This window comes from Sphaeramia orbicularis, chromosome 6, assembly GCF_902148855.1.
Source record: "Sphaeramia orbicularis chromosome 6, fSphaOr1.1, whole genome shotgun sequence".
In the NCBI taxonomy this organism is placed as follows: Eukaryota; Metazoa; Chordata; class Actinopteri; order Kurtiformes; family Apogonidae; genus Sphaeramia; species Sphaeramia orbicularis.
The window spans coordinates 18485790-18499975 of record NC_043962.1 but is presented as its reverse complement, the minus strand read 5'-3'; the positions used below and the strand labels follow the sequence as shown (position 1 = coordinate 18499975).

Here is a 14186-nt window from a genome sequence, read left to right as displayed (position 1 = left end):
CTCCTAAGCATCATCTAGATATAAATGTAGAAATATACTTTTATTACCATGAGGGTTCTCCTTCCAACTTAAATAATCAAAAACAAAGGCTGTCATGTTTTGATAGATCTAATATAGTTCCCAACATAATAAAAAACACCACATGTAGTAGATCTTATAGTTTATTTGTCATTTAAAATAGCAAGTTTAATCATAGAACAGTGTCTGATGCAGAAACATAGTATTACTGTGTCAAGAATCATAAATTAATTTCACCACATCCTGAAGAAAACCTAACATGGCATGAAATCCAAACCAGTGTCTTAGATTAATGGTTAATCTGAGGTATTGTAGCCTGCTACACATGAACAATATTTCTGAATCCTGGCCGACTGAGCTGCAAAGGTTGAGTTACTTTCATTTTAGTAAAATAAAATTTAATTCCCTCTTTTGTCTTAATTCTTGCAGAGAGACGCCCATCAGTGCCTGACTGGATATGTGACTAATACTGGCCAACCTTCTGTTTGTGCTTCATTTTATCAATCAGTAGAGCACAAACATCCAGGCCACTTTCCAGTTCACGACTATAACAGAACTCTACAGTGCATTTTCACTCTAAATCAGATGAATCACAACTGAAGCCCCTCAGAAGTAGGATGGATTTTGACTGCATATATATATATTCCCATTCAAAACAATGAACACTTTGTTCCTAATCATCCGGTGCAGCATCTGTTTGACCTTCATCCATGCCTCTTCTCACTATTTTAACAAATATGCCATTTTTAGGTCCTAAAGTGCTGGATGACTTGAGCTCAAGAGGAACCTGCATGAAGACAAAAGCAACAAATATGACAATGTTTTCATGAATACACTATGGAGATCTGTGAATAGTTTAAATTATGACCATTTTATTTATTACTGCAACATATTTAACTGAAAACTATAATTCTGTTATAAATGCTTGTTTCTTATTCTTTAAACATGTTTCCTCTGCTTTAGCAAAATTTATGAGAATGAAAAATGAATATTGATATGCATAAATGCACATGCATTCCAAGTTTATTTAGTCATTGTTTATTGTATTTTAATGAAAATGCCACTGTGTAACTCACCTTGGTCTCTGAACATGACACAATGCTGAACCTGTGGAACAGACAGACTAAAGCCATTTTGATTTCCAGCTGAGCCAGTCTCATTCCCACACAGTTCCGGGGTCCGGCCCCAAATGGCAGGTATACAAATGGATGCCGACTGGCTTTAGCCTCTGGAGTGAACCTTGGAATTGAACACAACTTTTATTTTTAGAATGAATCAGAAATACAAAACGGTCATTTTCATGTAAAACATTCTTGTGGTGATAGAATAGAAAGACACTCATAAGTAACAACAGCTTGAGGTCTTAGATACAGCTAGATCTCAGATTCCTACCTCTCAGGGATGAACTTCTCTGGCTCTGGCCAGTGCTCTGGATCATGGTGGAGAAAACCTGCTGGGATCTCCAACCACGCTCCTTTAGGGAGGCGCTGGCCATTCACCTCACAGTCATGTTCAATGTCTCGTGCAAACCTTTAGGGGGTGAAATTAGAAGGTGAATTTGTCATCAACGTGTTTTTTCTGTAATTTGTTTTTTTCAAAAGAAGCAGTGATCTTAATGTATCCTTTAAAGCAGAGTAATGACACCAAATATAAATGAACAGGCATGTTCTCTAACAGTAACAAATAAACTACCACAGAGATATATTATAGATTAGTGTATAGATTATCTTTTTACTTATCCTTGCTGCTACACTATATTGCCAAAAGTATTGGCTCACCCATCCAAATAATCAGAATCAGGTGTTCCAATCACGTCCATGGCCACAGGTGTATAAAATCAAGCACCTAGGCAGACTGCTTTTACAAACATTTGTGAAAGAATGGGTCACTCTCAGGAGCTCAGTGAATTCCAGCGTGGAACTGTGATAGGATGCCACCTGTGCAACAAATCCAGTGGTGAAATTTCCTCTATCCTAAATATTCCACAGTCAACTGTCAGCTGTATTATAAGAAAGTGGAAGTGTTTGGAAACGACAGCAACTCAGCCACGAAGTGGTAGGCCACGTAAACTGACGGAGCGGGGTCAGCGGATGCTGAGGCGCACAGTGCGAAGACGTCGCCAACTTTCTGCAGAGTCAATTGCTACAGACCTCCAAACTTCATGTGGCCTTCAGATTAGCTCAAGAACAGTGCGCAGAGAGCTTCATGGAATGGGTTTCCATGGCCGAGCAGCTGCATCCAAGCCATACATCACCAAGTGCAATGCAAAGCGCCGGATGCAGTGGTGTAAAGCACGCCGCCACTGGACTCTAGAGCAGTGGAGGCGCCTTCTCTGGAGTGACCAATCGCGCTTCTCCATCTGGATATCTGATGGACGGGTCTGGGTTTGGCGGTCGCCAGGAGAACGATACTTGTCGGATCGCATTGTGCCAAGGGTAAAGTTTGGTGGAGGGGGGATTATGGTGTGGGGTTGTTTTTCAGGAGCTGGGCTTGGCCCCTTAGTTCCAGTGAAAGGAACTGGGAATGCTTCAGCATACCAAGACATTTTGGACAATTCCATGCTCCCAACTTTGTGGGAACAGTTTGGAGCTGGCCCCTTCCTCTTCCAACATGACTGTGCACCAGTGCACAAAGCAAGGTCCATAAAGACATGGATGACAGAGTCTGGTGTGGATGAACTGGACTGGCCTGCACAGAGTCCTGACCTCAACCCCACAGAACACCTTTGGGATGAATTAGAGCAGAGACTGAGAGCCAGGCCTTCTGTCCAACATCAGTGTGTGACCTCACAAATGCGCTTCTGGAAGAATGGTCAAAAATTCCCATGAACACACTCCTAAACCTTGTGGACAGCCTTCCCAGAAGTTGAAGCTGTTATAGCTGCAAAGGGTGGACCCACGTCATATTGAACCCCATAGACTAGGAATGGGATGTCACTGAAATTCATATGCGAGTCAAGGCAGGTGAGCAAATACTTTTGGCAATATAGTGTATAATGGAACACTGAGCACTTTTTTTGTCTTGACACTCAATCAAGTACTTGCCTGTCAGGTTCAATGTGTGTTTTTTAATGGAATACCAAATGCAATCATTTTTTATGCAAAACTTTATTAAAAAAAAAAAAAAAGTAACCTTGAACCTTGATATCTTTTAACCATGTACAGTGGTGGAAAAAAGTTTTGGACTCTCCACTTATTTGTGATATATTGCATTAAGAATCACTATTAAGTCATTGAACTCTAGCAAGTATTGTTCCATTCTCCAAACCCAAATACTCCCCTCTGCACATGCTCTGTTCCATCAAGGTCAAAACTGGATGTTTCAGAAAAATAACGCCCCTTGAAACACATCACATGTATGACATGGTGAAACAGTCAAGAATTGAGTTGTTTTTTCTTGTGAACAATGAACAAAAAAAATCATTTGCAGTTGTTTGTGTCTGTCCGATACAGCCACACCTTTTAAAACAAATATTTCATAATTATTGTAGGTCATTCCTGGAGAAGTCCTGGAGAAAAGGTCAGACAACAGGGGGAGCAAGCCTTCCCTGCTGTCTGACAAATCCTCCTGAGCAGCCTATAAGACAGTCACAGCAACATCACGTGACGCTGCTGACGAAGGCTACAGGAAGTAGCTGAAACTAGTCAAGCAGGTAAACAACTACCCCGTCTGATAAATGAATTACTTGCAATAGTTATATTTGGAAGACAGTATGAACCTTTACCAGAATATTTCAGAATGTTTTACATTGTGTAGAATTTTAAGGGTGTCTGAAAACTTTTTTCCACTAGTATAATTTCTACTAAAATGATATGATATACTACTTTAATGTTCTTACTATACCTGAATCCAGGAGGGTACAGGCGCAGTGCTTCACTTAAAACCATGTCTAAATATTTCAGCTCTTGGACATTTGTGTAATCGGGTGAATCCTACAACAAAAAGAAAAACACCAGAAATGGTTTATTTATTAACAGCGGTGACCGTCTTCGCTGATATTCTCTGTTGGAACTTAACACACTCACATGTCTGGTGAAGAAATCATCCACCTCGTCCTGTACTTTGCGCTGACATTCAGGGTGGAGAGCCAGGAGGTAGCAGGTGAAGGCCAATGTGTTGCTGCTGGTTTCATAGCCCGCCAGGAGAAAAACAAAAGCCTGACCCACAACCTCATCCTCAGACATTGTCTTTTTTGGAGGTCTCCTTGTGGGAGGCTCCTGAGACTGATGAGGCTTGAGTCTTTCATGTGACGCTGATGGCGTTGTTTGCTGAGAGCTGTGACCGAGGCCATCAGAGTGGCTCCCGGTGTCAAAGTGTTCTAAAGGCACACACTCTTCAGTCTTGCTGTTTCGTGCGTCCAACATTAGTTGAAGGAAGTCCCGACGCCTCTAAATGCCAAAACATTTAAATACATTACATTAGAAGAATAACAATAAACTTCATTGTCATTGCAAAATACAGTGCAACAAAATTTGGTTATTTGGTTAATACTAAATATGTTCTTTTTGCTAGTAGGATGGAATGAACAATCGTTTTAAACAAATGACTAAACCCTGCTTCATTTTAAACATGTGCCCCTAAGTGATTTAGATGTTTATATCTACACTGAACAAAAATATAAATGCCCCATGAACAATATTTGTGTAACATGAGATGCGCGGCCCAAAATGAGCTCATGATGTCTTATAATTATAAAACATGGTTAATTCTCTTGATTTGTCCATCTCTGCGAGGGAGTACTTGCTCAGTGATCCAGTGATTCCACCAAAAACACAGCTGTGGCATGTCCAGATGCTGCTCAAACAGCGTTAACAGTATTCAGACGCTCTGTATACTGAAAACAATAAAAGGACACCTCCAAATGTTGCATTTCCTTAGATGTCACCATGCTACAGATGTAGCAAATCATGCGGGAACAATTCCGGATAACATCCCACGGCTCTGTGTAGCCCTCAAAGAGGAGTGGAATAACATTCCACGGGCAACAATTGACAACATTGTCAACTCGATAAGAAGATGATGTGTCGCTCTACATGAAGCCAGTGGTGGACACAGTAGATATCAAGTTGTGATTTCATTCAACCGGCGCTCACCGTGTCCACATGAATGTCCCTGAATGCCAGACACCACTATCGTGTTCTAACGGACAGTAATCTGTACCGCATTGATCAACAAAATAAATTGTGTACAACTTAATTTATTGAGCAACTTAATTTAAAGTGTAACACGATGCGTTTATATTTTTGCTCAGTGTAATTGTGAATTCATTTAAAGAACACTGGTCAACTGCAGATAGAGCCTGACATGTAACAACCACATTCACCTGCTCTGGAGGCTGCTCCTCTCTCTGCTTGATGATCTTCCGAATGCTGCTGATGAAGAACTGGTTCATCTGGTCTCGCCTTTTGTTGGGGATAAGGCCCGCCAAAGGAGCCATAATAAAAGGAAAAGCAACTGCACACAGAAATTATTGAAATGACTCAATCAGAAATAGTAACTTCATATAAATCAGTGTTGAGTTCAGCCTACAAAACTGCAAAATACTCTGTGCATGTTAGAATATTTATGAAAAATATACACATTTTTATCTATCCACGTTTGAAGGATGAATCAAAAACTCAAGGTGCTTCTCTGAAATAGCAACCACTTCATTAAAATAGATAAAGATCAGACAGAGTTGTTTCATTTATATGTATTTGTCAGCAGTGACCCTATGTAAAAAGGATTCACAGACTGTAATCTTACTGAAAAGCAGCATGATGGGTCTGAAGAAAGAAAAGGAGAAGAACATCTGAGCATGATGGACAAACGGGTCGTCTGGGTTGTTCTGAGAGTCCACCTGAGTTGCAAAAGCCACACTGGCAATAACATCCATGGTAAAGCAGCCAAAACATCTGTAACACACACAGAAACGTAAAAGGAAGCTTAGACAAAATAAAAAGCACAGATAAAGACGCCCTTCTTCTTGTTTGGGGCTTGTAGTTAGTATTGTGTTGTGTGTTTGCTTTACCTATGGATGTCAAAAGCCTCTCCTGACTCCGCATAGACATTCAGGTTGTTCATTAAGGCTTCCGTAGCTGTGTTGATGAGTGGAACCATCTACACAAAAACAGAAAGATAAAAAAATTTTTTTTCACATAATTGCCCATCAAAAGCTTGTTCCTTCCAGTACGACTTCAGTAAAATATAAAGTATTAGTTTTCAAATGGAAGTAGTAAAGCTACACATGAATCAGGAAACAGCCAAATGAATCTGAAGAATTGTTGTTCTGATAGGGTGGGGGTTTATGTGACCACTAGAGGGAGCAGTGAGTGGGGAGACACTCTGCTGGTCTACCATGATGATGAATGCTAAAGCCACGGGGCCTTTGACCAAAGCATCAGAAAGTGATGAGATGGGATGAAACAACTTTTAGACTCAAAGAAAGTGACAAAGTGATAAAAGCAAGAATCGTTGCTGTTTTCACCACTGGACACAGCTCTGAATTAAAGAAGTTTTGATGTTGAAACCACAGCATTTCTTTGACATGGGTGAGTGTGATTATGAGGGACTTATTAGGCTTATTTAGACTGACTGTAAAAATAATCAGATACGAGTTTTAGTTTAAAGAAAAAAATGTGATGATATCATGATACAGATGTGTGTAAACAATGAGCTTCATATTTTATTTTGTGAGCGGTACTGTCTGTACAGGCACAAAACTCAAAAAGTGGAAATACTTTGAGTAATATTTGTATCATTACTTTCATGTTATTCTGACAACAAATATGAAAAAGACTAAACAAACTGTTTGTAATGAAAATCAGCTATTTTAGGTCAGTTACCAGTCATTCTGAGTGAGTCCTTTTCTTTTTTTTACCTCTTTCATCTTGGAAGCACTAAAAGATGGTGTAAGGATGCTCCGAACTCTCTTCCACTCTTCATTCTTCAACAACAGCAGACAGTCACTCATGGGCTTGGTAGCAAAGCGAAAAGACTGCACAGAGAAAGACAAGGTGACAGTCATTACATTGTCTAAAATTATACTGCAAATATTCCAGCAATTCTTTTAGTTTTTAAGTCATTATCATCAGCACTGCTCCAGAGACCGAATATGTTCTCATCATTTCAAATTTTCCAACATATTTCCAGTTTCTGTGCAGTATGGCTAGTCTCTGATCTCACATAAATGTAATCTCTTTCTGGACCTTATGCGTTTGCAGAAATAAATTGACTTACATTTCGATTTGGGAAGCTGCTGAAGTCCCTGACCAACACTTGCTTGAGCAAATCAGGGTCTGCTATCACCACCACAGGTCTCCGGCCTAAATAGTACCTGAAATACACCAGATGTAGATATGAGTCACACCAACGAATTCCAGTTATCAGCACCAGTAATAGATGGAATTTAATTAACCATATGAAGCAAGTAAGTACTTGTGTACACTTTTTTAAAGTGATGTTTCCTATGGTTTCTTGTACAGTGTTGTAGAACTACTTAATGTGCTTTGTATTGCTTCAAAAAACCACAACTAAAGAGGTTCAACATTTATTAAAAATGTGGAAGTGGAGCTCACAGTTACATCTTGCTTCATACTTCAGAGGAATAAAAATAAATAAACCTTAATGTCACAGAGTAATGCCATGACTAAGTACTTACCCACAAACTCTACCATGTGTCTTTATAAGATCACTAATTGGATTGAAAAATCCCTGAAAAGAAAGGTACAGAACAACATCGGTGAACTATAAATAAAACACTGAATGTTGCTGAAGCCTGATGTACAAAACTTATCTTGAACTATGAATCAAAAAATCTTGTTAAACTGAACAGCCAACGAAATAAAACCCGGAAATATACAAAATAATAGGAAGCAATAGCACCTCTCAACAATGAGTATGTTACTATGTTACTATGTCACACAAATGCTCTTACACTGATAGAAAGATTAACACCAAGGATAGTTTGATTTTAAATCACCCCAGAATGTTCTGCACGGAGATACATCTATATTACATTAAGTGCAAACATTACTGCTATGGGCTGTTATTTCTCCAGCTTTTTTGCTTTCTGTTGTTGAAATGCGTAAAATTAGGAAGCCTGCTGTGAGAAAAATATTGATATCATTCATCTAACATCAGACATATTGATAAAATGGCAAGCTGCTAGTTTCCTTCAGGAAATGCAATAATCTTGATGCATAAATAGCACCAAGTGACACTATGAGTTGAAAGCAAGATATATTTTGCATCAGTGCCTCAAAAGTCTGGCCGATAACATGACAAATACATTTGCAATGGGCTAAAAAGAAAGACAGGAAAGAATGATTTGGATTTAGATAGTCATCTTAACAAACACTGAAAGGGTGTAAAATCTTACCTGGCGAAACATGAATATGTTGCCGTAAAAAGGCACTGGCTTTGGATGTTTGATGCCACATTTTGAGAGCACTGAAAAAGGGTATACTGAATACCTAAAAGAAAGACAACATAGGTGTGTTGATGGGAGATGAATAAAAGGAAAAAAAAAATATGAAGATGGGTGTCTTTTCATTGAATCAGGCTAGAGAACACATTCATCTTATGATCCATAGACTGTTTATAGGTTTCTACTAAAATGACATGATAAATGCCAGCACACAATACTGAAGAGCGTTATAATATCAATAGTATATATTTGCTTGACTTCCTAAAAATGTCTGCTTTATATCATGATAAGTTACAAATAACTACTTCTTACTATCAATAAGAAAAATACAAAGCACCAAAGTATTTACCTACCAGTAGAGAAGACCAAGAAAGATCAGGAAAAGGCTGAGTGTCACTGATAACCCACTGCCATTAGTGGGGAATATATTTAGGATGTCACCTAGAGCTTCCATTCTGAAAATAACAACTCCAGGTGTAAAAGAGCAGAACAGAAAGTTAAGTTAAGAACATAAGAATATCAATATTCCTATATCTATCTCAAAAACACTGTAAGCGTGATATTATTCTTGTGACAAAACCCTGTTATATAATGATTTGGGAACTACAGTTGCGGAACAAATAATTAGACCATCAAAAGTCATGAAAAACAATGGTTATGCAATCAAGTACTAATTCCTGTGTGTATCATGTGACTAAAACAGGCAGAAAAGAAAACATGGAATGCCTAAAAGCACTGTTTTTGGCAGTACAATGCCATAGCTATTGATGTAAGAACTTGAATGATTTTGGTTATTATCAAGAAAACCATGGAAAATGGCAAGATATCAGCTTTTAAATTAAACTCTTATGAGCTATTTTTGATGTTATCATTACATTTGTAGAAACAAATGTACTTTTAGTTGTACCAGGTATTAAAATGAACAAGAAATTGAAGAAAATAAGGGTGGTCTAATAATTTTTTCCATGACTGTACATGCTCTCGATCAAATGTGTATTAGAGATAAATACATTGGTTTACAGATGGGTTTCTGAGTTGTGCTCAAGCCTGATATTCAATCTTACATGTTAAACTAATTGTGCTGAACACTGCTCCCCCTTCCTAAGTCAATCATGAAGAGGACAAGGAGCACCAAATTCACCCTGTCACAATGTGCTGAGAAATGCTCGCTGCTCACCCTGGCTCATTAATTTTTCTCCTTTCTGACTGCAGAGTATGAAATTAATTGTGAATTAGTCAACCTCTTAACACCATCATATCCGTGTAACAAGTAATTAATAATATTGTAAGATATTGCAGTTTTTTTATTTTTTATTTTTATTTTTTTTTATGTGTTTAACATTAAAGAATATGCAAACTGTAAAGCTCATAAAACTTTCAAAAGTTAAATCTTAGATACACAACACAAAAAAATATAAATAAACCAGATCCTGCCAAAAACTACATGATGGGGGATACAGTTTTGGCAGGGAGCAGAATTCGGCACAACACTCACGACAGCGCAACATAAACTCAAAATGACGCATAACTCTGGTTGTATTTTGTGTTTTCTCAGACTAATTTCGAAAAACAATTGAGGATTCGAGTCTCCTTACTCTCGAAATACAACTAGTGACATTTCCATAGCGCACATTTAACTTATTCAGAGCTATTACCTCATCCTTACAGTTGTTTGTTGTTCCAGATGTCATATGACATTTGGGATGCTAGGCTATTAGCAACACCAAAACATAGCAGGTCGGCTATTCGTTCGTATCGTAATAATTCTGCAGTATATATATATATGTGTCGTGATAAATAATAAAGCTCAACGTGATTTTCATATGAGGACAAGAAAAAATATAAATATATTTGTGCACTAAATGTAATAAAAACGGGAATATCCACTCACCTCATATTATCATTAGGTAAAAAGGCTCTTCTTCGTGTCGATGCGTTTAAACGATGCGGTTAAACTCTAAATGCTGCCACCTACTGTCCGGGCATTTAATAACACTAACTCCATCCAATATACAGCAATAAATAAATATATAAATAAATAGTATCTACATCTAAAAGAATTTATTAATGCTGTAAAATATCTGTTTTTGTAAAATAGGGGGCAGTTTTTGGTTAATTTTTTAATTGATGTTAGAAATAAATTTTTTTCCACCCATTTAGAAAAATGTTATGCTAACAATACTAACAAAGAATTGTGTCAATGTATCCCTCTTCCTTTAAAAAAAAAAAAAAGAAAAGAGGAATGGCACATTTCAGGAACACAGTTTGACAGTTACTTTAACCCTTTCATGCATGAATTATGAGAGCCTTCAATATCAAGATGTTATTCCTCTTTAGGCATTAAAAAAAATAATGTGATTGTATATTTTTTTTATTAACCTATTTTTCATGGGGTTGCAAAAATGTCCATTCAGTTGGACATCATACATTTAATTTTTGAAGCAAAGAAACATGTTGTTAGTGTATTCTTTTGTTGGAAGCTCCAAGAATAAACCCGGATTTGTCTCAGTCTCATTTTTATACATTTATTTTGGCTTGATCTGATCACAGACAAAGCATTACTTAGTACTAAGGATTCACCCCAAGGAGGAAATATATGCTGACCATAATGTTACAACCAACCCATACTATCCTAAAAACTTACAAAGTGAAACAAAGGAATCCTATCTTAAAACATTAACTACTGACTAATTTGTGATTAAACTTAAGACTTTAACTATATAAATGAACCCTTTCATGCATGAATTATTAGAACCTTAATCAAAATTTTTTTTCCTGAGTGTTTTTATTCCTCTTTAGGCATGAAAAAAAAAAACCCAATGTGATTGATTTTTTTTTTTTTTTTTTTTTTTTTTTAAATCAACCTGTTTTTCATGGAGTTACAAAAATGTCCACTCAGCTGGACACCATGAATTTTATTCTTGAAGCAAAGAGACATGTATTTAAAACCCGATATCATAAAGCGATGTGAAAACAGTGAAATGAAACAATGTTTAATGCAGCTAATCTGATGTTTTCTCACATTTTAACATATTCTAATACTAGTTATTACTCACTTCATGGAGATAATATGCAAAAAATAAATATTAGCAATTGAATTCCGCTCAAGAACCAACCAAGAACAGCAAAGTTACAATAATGGTATGAATTGCAGTTTATGAGATGATGCATAAGTGTCCACTGTGTTGGTTGATATGGAACTAAAACAACAAAACCCATGAATATACAAGATTAAAGCTGTAGAGTAACTGTCCACTGTAGTGACCACTGTGCATGAAAGGGTTAAAATAATATTTCAATGTATTTCTATGAAATAAAAACATTTTCAATGCTGCTAATCTGATGTTTTCTCACATTTCAACATTTACTAATACTAGTCATTACTCACTCCATGGAGATAATATGAAAAAAAAAAAAAAAAAAAAAAACCCACCTTTTTGTTTAAAAAAAAAACCCCTATAAATTACAATCTAATACCAATAACAAGCAATTGATTTACACTCAAACATGTTAGTGCAGATCAGGTTTATCAAGAACAGTAAAGTAATAGTCATGGTATCAATGTCAGTGAATGGGATGGTGCACAAGCATCCACTGTATCGACTGATATGGAACTGAAACAACGAGACCCATGAATATACAAGAGAACATCTGGAGAATAACTGCCCACTGTACTGACCAGTATGCATGAAAGGGTTAAAAAAAAAAAGAAAGAAAGAAAAGGTAGCTGCAGTTCTGTATATTTCCTGAAGAGGGCACTCACACCTCATGTTATAGCTGCTTACACCAGGCTTGTAGTTGTGCATCATCAGAGGCATTGTAAAGGCTTAATGATGTAATAGTCACTGTTTTTCAATTAAAGTTATCAGTCAGAATAAAAAGCCCATAAAGATATCAATCTAACAAACCAATAACAAAAGAAAAAAAAAAAAGAAAGACAGAGAAACAGTTGGGGGTTATGTGAACATTTTACTATCAACAACACAGCACATTTTCCTGTGGTTTGTAAACTACAGGATTCAACACAACATCTCTTTACAAAAGTAATCAATAGTAACTGTTTTTACTTTGAACATAAGACATCTGTGTAGAATGCTGTCACTGACAAAAGGATTAACCCTTTCTTTTGATGCATATTTTACTTTGAGGAAAAAGCTCAGTGCATGGTATTTATTTTCACTTCATACTAGTTTTTTTTAATGAATTTAAAAATGTGTAAGAGTAAGAATGTGTGAGAGTTTGGCAGCTGGCAGGAGTTTTCTTTAGTAATATTTTGATGATCGGCTGAAAAGGTATTCTTGTGAGCTTGACTTCCAGGCAATGTGACACATCATCTGTACAACCGGGCAATTTACATTCAGATGACATGGTGTCCTAATTATGCAGACTCAATGACAGTTACTTATCCAAATCCTTTGAGGTGTTAAGCAAAGCTGACTCTACAAGTTCCCTGTGTGTGTGTGCATGTCTGTGTGTGACATGCCTAATCAATCAGCATCTCTCTGCATATTACGGCAGTTGCAACATTTAAGGTTCATTAATTTTGTGTTAAATTCTACCCATTGTGTGTTTGAGAAAGAAATGAATGGAATTAATAGACGACCATAAGCTGAAAAAGTGTAGTCTGTGAAGGGATGCAAGAGTAGATTCACTGCATAGCTTTGGCTTCAGTGATCAAAAGATGGATGGACACAGAAGGTCAAAGAGATAACTAAGAAATGAGTAAAGTTAAAGGATACAAGGACATTTTGATTCAGAAAAAGCATTCTTTCGAAGTCCATCCTCCTAAAGCAGAGATGCACAATATTTCTGGTCTGATAAACATGCAACATCCTTGTGAGCATGCACCCAGGCAGGAATAACAATGGGAGCTGGAGCGGCACTAAGCTATTAATGGAGAGACTAGCTGAAAAGGAAATAAGGAATGGGGTATCGTCTCCTCTGTGGACCGCCAGAGGGCACCGGGAGCCTAAAATGTAACATGTTGAAGACCCCTCACCCCTTCTTCTGCCAACCAACTACATCTCCAACTGCCTAAGGCCACCATGTGTCAACATTTGGTGCAAAGCTGAATGTAGTTTAAGAGCAGTATCACAGAAGACGATGCAAAGATAATGGTACAGTATAAAAGTATATGCAAATGTAGGTGTTTCTTCATCTTTTTTTTCCTTTTTTGTTGGTGTTTTAACTTATGTTTCAAGTTTGCACCCTTCTTTCAAGCATCCTTGAAGACATATATACAATTTCTTAAACCTTATGACTAGGGATGTCCAATTATTGGCTTTTTTGCCAAAAACCGATATGCCGATATTGTCCAATTAATTTCCGATTCCGATATCTACCGATACCGCTGCCGATATATGTGGGATATTAAACTAATTTTAGGTAACATCATATATCTCCTGTCATGGAATTAACACATCATGCCTAATTTTATTGTGATGCCCCAATGGATTCATTCTCAAATGCAACAAGGCTTTCAAAATGTAAACACTGTCTGTGCAAAGAATACATACTTCAACTTAAGTTGTGGAAAAAATGCCATATTTATTTATTTTCTCTCTCTCCCTCCATGAGTCTATTACAGTGTGGCAACTCTACTGTACAGTTTTGAAAACTGCACATTTCTTTCAGCTACAAACAATGCTTCATTTACGCATCGGTAAATGCTGGCAAAATCAAGGCGTTATTTTATTGGTTTTAATGATAGGCAAACAAACCGATAACGATATTCACCGATATTACATTTTTATGCCAATAT

General features: G+C 37.1%; 1 protein-coding gene across 3 annotated transcripts in view; it reads right to left on the bottom strand.

The window, feature by feature from the left end:
- Positions 1-148: 148 nt before the first annotated feature.
- The window catches only part of tbxas1 (thromboxane A synthase 1 (platelet)), a 28022-nt gene continuing 13984 nt past the window's right edge, over positions 149-14186 (bottom strand). The window contains exons 1-14 of one of the 3 annotated variants that reach the window (XM_030137067.1): positions 10317-10367; positions 8779-8893; positions 8378-8471; positions 7658-7710; positions 7237-7333; positions 6878-6994; positions 6029-6117; positions 5764-5912; positions 5342-5472; positions 4044-4406; positions 3862-3950; positions 1411-1548; positions 1095-1257; positions 149-805 (exon numbers count right to left, since the gene is read on the bottom strand). In XM_030137067.1, coding sequence (XP_029992927.1) covers positions 692-805; positions 1095-1257; positions 1411-1548; positions 3862-3950; positions 4044-4406; positions 5342-5472; positions 5764-5912; positions 6029-6117; positions 6878-6994; positions 7237-7333; positions 7658-7710; positions 8378-8471; positions 8779-8879 — 1698 coding nt within the window. In that variant the 5' untranslated portion in view covers positions 8880-8893; positions 10317-10367 and the 3' untranslated portion in view covers positions 149-691. Of the gene's footprint in view, positions 806-1094; positions 1258-1410; positions 1549-3861; positions 3951-4043; positions 4407-5341; positions 5473-5763; positions 5913-6028; positions 6118-6877; positions 6995-7236; positions 7334-7657; positions 7711-8377; positions 8472-8778; positions 8900-10316; positions 10368-14186 lie in introns of those variants that run through there. The other 2 variants (XM_030137066.1, XM_030137068.1) reach the window with 2 other exon arrangements.